General features: G+C 58.6%; 1 protein-coding gene across 1 annotated transcript; it reads right to left on the bottom strand.

The window, feature by feature from the left end:
• Positions 1-1,226: 1,226 nt before the first annotated feature.
• LOC112065415 (protocadherin-8-like) lies at positions 1,227-3,295 on the bottom strand. The gene is given in 4 exon segments (XM_024125936.1): positions 1,227-1,690; positions 1,693-1,743; positions 1,746-3,034; positions 3,036-3,295. Coding segments are annotated over 4 exon segments (2,064 nt in total).
• Between the last annotated feature and the right edge of the window lie 3,459 nt (positions 3,296-6,754).

Consider the following 6,754-nt stretch of genomic DNA (forward strand, 5'->3'; position numbering starts at 1 on the left):
AGGCCCGGGTTGGCTCAAAGGAGCCCCTTTCTTTGGGTTTTAGCAACTTCGCCGGCAACTGTCTCGCAATCCTGAGAACAAACACGGCCCCACAATGGCCGGCGTTTCCTCGCCATGCAAATGTTGCGGGCTCCGCAAAGCTGGGTTTCTGTTACCGAGCCTAATGCCCGCATTGTGAAACTCGCGTGCAGACCCCGAGATTGACACGGGCGTCACGTGACGGATTAGGGCTCCAGGAAAGTTTTCGAAGCAGCGACAATGGCGGGGCTCAGCCTGATCCGATATCTCCCACAGTTTAGCGGGAAAGAAAATCGGGATATATTCTCATATGTAATAGGATTATCTTTTCCATTTCAAGTTCTATACAGCATGCAATTTATTTTTAATTAGGATTATATCTACCACGAAAAGGACTTTGCTGGAAAGTGTAATTCTAAGGATGGATGGGGACAGGGCTGACGGAAAGGGATTCGAGCTGGACCCATAAGTAAGTTACCAGGGGCCGAAACAGCAGGAATAGACATGGGCCTCCATGAACACATGACCATCAGGCCTCCTCCTGCCCTCATCTGTGAATAATTTTTCCTCTCAAATAAAAAATAAACAAGTCCCGAAAAATTAGCCATTGAAGTCCCAAACCTGATCAGGCACTGAATTTTCATAAAGCTCCTAGCGTGAAAATTTACTAAATGTTAACGAGGACACTAAGAGAGCTGGGGGTGCGCTACCTGGGCCCAGGGGTTCCCGCTCCTCTTCCGAGGTGAGGGGCATAAGGACACCGCACCGTTCCCGGACTGGGAAGTCTCGGCAGACTCGTTCTCCTGCCCCTCTGAGGAAATGGAAAACGGGGTGTCTCCACGAAGAACCTTGGGTCGAAGCTCCCAGGATCAGGCCCTGATGTGCTGCAACATGGGCAAGCTTGGCCACTGCTCGCATGGCACCTGCTCTGTCTGTGCTCACAAAGCCTCTTCCTCCGCGTCGTAGCCTTGCCTGAGCAGGAACAAGTCACGGTGACGATGGCCACCAGCGGAAGGCCGCAGCCGCTGGTCAAAACCGAGACCCCAACCACGGAGAGGTCAGGGTGCCGCCCTGCTCCATGCGCTGTGCGCCGTCGCGCGGGTCCCTCCCATTCCGGGTTTGCCGGCGGAGACGGCCGTGGCACCAGCACCACCTCTCCGCCAGGTGGCGCCGAGTGCGCGGGCGCGAGGAGCAAGGTGGCCGTGCACTTACCGGGCCGGCCGGCCTCCGTCCAGCACCACGACGGCCGCCGTCAGCGGGTCGGCGGGCTGCGGGGACAGGCGGCACTGCAGGGGCAGCTCACCCGTGGCCGGGTGTAGCGCTAGCGCCCCGGGACCGCAGTCGCTGCGGAGCAGGATGTAAGTCAGCTCCGCGTTGAGGTCTTGGTCCGCGTCCCTAGCCTGCAGTCGGGTCAGCAGGTAGCCCAGGGGCGCGTCCCGGGGCAGAGGGGCCTGGCCTGAGTCACTGACGAGTGGCGGGGTCACCAGCCGAGGCTCGTGGTCGTTCTGGTCCTCCACATGCAGCCGCACCACGGCCCGGCCCCGGAGCGGCGGAGAGCCGCCGTCGAGCGCCTCCAGCCCCAGCCGCAGCTCAGCCAGTTCCTCGCGGTCAAAGCACTGTCGTGCGTGCAGCTCCCCAGTGACGGGGTCCAATGAGACGTAGGTGGACACGGAGCCTCCAGCAGCCGGTAGGCAACCTGGCCGTTGCGGCCCAGGTCGGTGTCCTGGCGGCCACCGTGGCCAAGTAGGCCCCGGGCGGGTTGTTCTCACGCACCGACACCTCGTAGACCGGCCGCGTGAAGAGCGGCTCGTTGTCGTTCTCGTCTCTCACCCGCACCAGGTAGGGCCGTACGGTGCGCAGCGGGGGCGCGCCGCGGTCCTCGGCCACCAGCGTCAGGTTGTACTCGGCGATGCGCTCGCGGTCCAGCGACCCCGCGGTCACCACCAGGTAGCTGCCCGCGTAGGCCGGCTGCAGCCGGAAGTGCTCGTGCCCATAGAGGGCGCAGCGCACCTGCCCGTTGGCTCCCGAGTCCCTGTCCGAGGTGCTGACCAGCGCCACCAGGCTCTCGCGTGCCGCCCCCTCTGGCACCAGCGAGATGGCTCCGGCCTCTGGCGTCCCGGGCCCGGTCGACGAGGTCGCGTTCGCACCCCCGAGAGCAGCGGCGGCGGCGGCCAAGGGCGAGGCGACAGGCGCGCCCGGGGCGGCCAGCGGGGTGATGGCGATGTCCGGTGCGTTGTCATTGACGTCGCTGATGCGCACGATGACCTTGCAGGTGGCGGCGCGGGGCCCGGGGCCGCGGTCCTGCGCCCGCACGTCCAGCTCGTAAGTGTCCTGGCGCTCGTAGTCCACGGGCCCGGCCAGGGTGAGGCGGCCCGAGCGCGGGTCGAGGCGGAAGAGGCGGCGCGCCTCGGGCGGGGTACGGGAGCCGAAGGCGAACACCACGTCGCCGTTGGGGCCCTCGTCGGGGTCCGCCGCGTCCAGGTCGAGAAGTAGCGAGCCCACGGGCGCGTCCTCCGCCAGCTCCACCTCGGCCACGGCGCCCTGCGGGAAGGCCGGGCTGTGGTCGTTCGCGTCCAGCACGCGCACACTAAGGGCGGCCGTGGCGGAGCGCGGCGGGCGGCCTCCGTCCTGGGCCACCAGCTCCAGGTTGTAGGCGGCCTGGCTCTCGCGGTCCAGCTCCTGCAGCAGCACCAGGTCGGCGCACTGGGCACCGTCCGCGCGCGTCTGCAGCTCCACGCGGAAGGGGCTGTGCGGCTCGGCCAGGCGCACGCTCTGCAGCCCATTGGCGCCCACGTCCTCGTCCACCGGCACCTCTAAGGGTATGCGCGTGCCCACGGCCGCGCCCTCGGACACCTCCTCCGGGATCTGGGCCCGGGAAAATCGTGGCTCGTGGTGGTTGACGTCCCTCACCTCCACCTCCACGTGCACCCGCCGGAACTGCTCCCGCCAAAAGCTGACCACTTTGAAGGCCTGGCCACACACTCGCTCGAGGTCCAGGCCCGCGTCTCCGAGGACGGTCGCCCTCTTGCACCTGGATCAGCGAGCTGTTGAACTTAATCAGGCGGAACTGGCCTGGCACCTCGCGCTGGGAGTTAAACAGGATGTGGTCAGACAGAACACTGATGAAGGTGCCGAGGGCTTCTTCCTCGTAAGTGAGGAAATTGACAGTTTCGGTGCAAGACCCTGACACCAGAAGCAGCAGCAGCAGAAACAACAGGGACCCCAGTCCAGCCCTGTGTAAAGTGTCAGCGGGGAATCTGAGCCTCCACTGAGACATTCCTGTTAGTCAAAGGGAAAGAAACACACCAACAATCCGAGTCTTTGCGCTCACACTTCCAGCCTTCTCAAGGCCTCCTGAGTGCACAGGAGACACTTGCCGTCTTAAATACTTTTGATCACTAAACCCTCTCTGCTATGTAATCACTTTTCTCTGCCTGGGACCCAAGCAAGCTTCTTCTGAACCCTACCGGGGAGGTTACACAGGGAAGAATATGCAAATAAGCATCCATCTGGACCAATCCACAGTCTCCCGGCCTCTGGGTCATGTTCTTCCCTTGAAAGAGCTCACAGAAGGCCCTGGAGAGCTGAACAGTGGCCAGGGCAGTGCAGGGGGTCATTAAGATCCCTACAGATTTTTTTTTTTTTTAGTTTTCTTTTTTGAACATCTTTATTGGAGTATAATTGCTTTACAATGGTGTGTTAGTTTCTGCTTTATAACAAAGTGAATCAGTTATACGTATACATATGTTGCCAGATCTCTTCCCTCGTGCGTCTCCCTCCCTCCCACCCTCCCTATTCCACCCCTCTAGGTGGTCACAAATAGGAGCCCGAAGGATAAGGGAAAATTGATTTTATTCAAATTTGTGTACGCAGTTGTGTTTTGCTCGTGTGAGCCCCGGTGATCAGAGCTGCCACTTCCCTTTCAGAAAAGAGCTCTGCGACGTGTTAGTATGCATGTCATTGTCCAAATGGCTTTCTTAAGCCCTGGGCGCTAGCAGACAAGGGGGAAAAAAGTTCCAAATAGGATTTAGCATAAGCTTGAGGAGATTTGGAAAGGTTTCAAAGATCAGACTGTATCAAAGGCTTATGAAGCCCTCGTTAGTAGTGGAAATAGAATGGCGTGGCAGGCGATCCCATTGGAGGCCCCAATGTCTGTATTATTTAACTGTGACAAGCTAAGGGGAGAGAAAGTTGAACAGTTTCCACAGCGGAGTTGGGCTAACTTGAATATAATGAGCAAACGCCACATGTATCCATTATGTTCCTCTATTCATCCCCAATCACTACCATAGCTCTCTGGCTAAACGGTGATGGGCGCTGAATTCCACACAATACGCGGCTCGTATTAAAGTGCATTTAGAGAACTTTCCCTCCTGATGCCTTGTTCCGCCTGTTTAGAGGATTTTCTTTCTGTTCTAATAGGGCCGCTCTGGGAAGCAATACTCATCCCGTTCCAGAAGAACAAAATCACAGCGTGACGTTGAAACCTGGCACGAACCTGGGGGAACTTAACCATCTGCCTACTAAAGGGTGGAGCTTCGGCATTGCCAGCTCTGGGCTGGGCGGGTCTCCCGGCTGGTCAGGCGTTGCGCTGCCCGCACAGGTATTTCTCCCTCCCCCTAGCATCCCTGAAGACCAGGGAGATGGGGCTCCAAACCCGAGCAAGACAGATTCTTACTGATTCTTATTGAAGAGATTTATTGAGCAGGCTATGCAAATACACACGAAGGAGAGGTTAAAAAAAAAAAAGTCACCCACAGGGAGGTTTTTTTTTTTTTTTAATTTTAAGGTGATGGATTTGATAAGCAGACTGCATTTAGCAAATGTTCTTCTGAATTCTGATTATAGTTCTGCTGTCAACACTCTGTGTTTTCCTTTCCCTCAAACCCGAGGGGATGTGTCTGGGGTCTTTTCAAAAGAGTTACAGGAGTCTTCCCAGAGTAGGGAGAACAAGCAGGGAGCTGGGTGGGCCGTGAGGGTGGAGAAGGATGACGGAGGGGCTCTGGAGTTGCCAGAGGGCAAAAAATGCAGCCTAAACATCATAAGAGCTCTTATGAGACTGGGGAGGGGGGATGCGCTGGACTGTGGATAGTTGGGGGCTTCCTCAGAGCGATCTTGCCTCTCGGTTCCCTTCCCTGCCTCCTCCACCTTGTGGGCCCAGTAACGCTCAAAGTAAAGAGGCCAGGCACAGCGGACGCGCTGGAACGTGGAAAGGGCGACGCCCCCTACGGGAGCCCAATTCCCAGCTTTCTCTTCCACTTTTCCCCCCTCTAAACTGCCATTTAATAGCTTGCTCGCTCTCTCTGCTCCCGCCCAAGAGACATTTCTCCGAGAGTACGAGCAGCCGAAAGAACTTTTCGTCTTCCATCCGAGCCCGTAATACTCCCACCCCGGCCTGCTGGTGACCTTTGGCGCTCCCAGGTTCCTGCACTCTCTCCTCAACCCCTTGCCGGGCCAGCCCGGACGCGGACAGATTCCGAGCTCGGCAGTCGGACAGCGGCCTCCCCACTGCCGCTAGTGTAACCGCGAGAGTTCAGGTCGGTGTGCTGCCGCTGCCGAGCCCAGAACAGGGCAGGAGGAAGGACGGAGAGGGCGGTGGGGCCGGAGTCGCAGAGAAAGGATATCTTCAGCTGCCCCCGTGAGTAGACACTTGCGAAGAGCCCGCCCGCGAGTGGCTGGGAGACGCAAGTGCGCCCCCGCGCCTCTTAGTTCTGGGCTGGACCGCTGGAGCCCAGCAGCGCGCTGTTTAAATTTGGGTTTTTGGTTTGGCGGGAGAATGGGAACTACCTAATATTTTTACTCAAAGCGCTTCCACGTCATCATGTGCTCATTCTCAAGACTGAACTAAACAAAGGAGTGCAGGTGGTGCGGTGGGGGAGGTGGGGGGAGCAGGCAAAAGCCAAGAGGCGGGAGGAGGGGTCTGGCGCGGCTAGTAGCCCAAAGCATCTTATCCGCTGCCAGCTCCTCGGCCGCTCCAAGTGGCCGCGACAGCGGCGGCGCCGGGGAGCGCGGAGCGCAGAGCCCTGAGCAGGGAGTCGGGGAGCAGGGCGGCGAGCAACTGCCGCGGCTGGCGCGCGGAGGCCTTTCCGAGCCGGCCGTAGCGGTGTGAAGGCACGCGAGCAGAAAGAGCTCCGGGCCTGCAGCCTCCAGATTATGGAAATACGATTTAAAATAGCGCACTAGCGCCTACAGCAACTCCCTCGGGAAGCCAGTTGTCCGAGGAGGCGGGGCCGGAGGCGGAGGGGGAAGGGATCGCCGCTCGCCCTCCCCCGGCGCTGATCCGGGCGCCACAAAGCCGCTCAAATCGACTTGTTATCATACCAAAGGCCCGGGTTGGCTCAAAGGAGCCCCTTTCTTTGGGTTTTAGCAACTTCGCCGGCAACTGTCTCGCAATCCTGAGAACAAACACGGCCCCACAATGGCCGGCGTTTCCTCGCCATGCAAATGTTGCGGGCTCCGCAAAGCTGGGTTTCTGTTACCGAGCCTAATGCCCGCATTGTGAAACTCGCGTGCAGACCCCGAGATTGACACGGGCGTCACGTGACGGATTAGGGCTCCAGGAAAGTTTTCGAAGCAGCGACAATGGCGGGGCTCAGCCTGATCCGATATCTCCCACAGTTTAGCGGGAAAGAAAATCGGGATATATTCTCATATGTAATAGGATTATCTTTTCCATTTCAAGTTCTATACAGCATGCAATTTATTTTTAATTAGGATTATATCTACCACGAAAAGG

This window comes from Physeter macrocephalus, chromosome 13, assembly GCF_002837175.3.
Source record: "Physeter macrocephalus isolate SW-GA chromosome 13, ASM283717v5, whole genome shotgun sequence".
Taxonomy (NCBI): Eukaryota; Metazoa; Chordata; class Mammalia; order Artiodactyla; family Physeteridae; genus Physeter; species Physeter macrocephalus.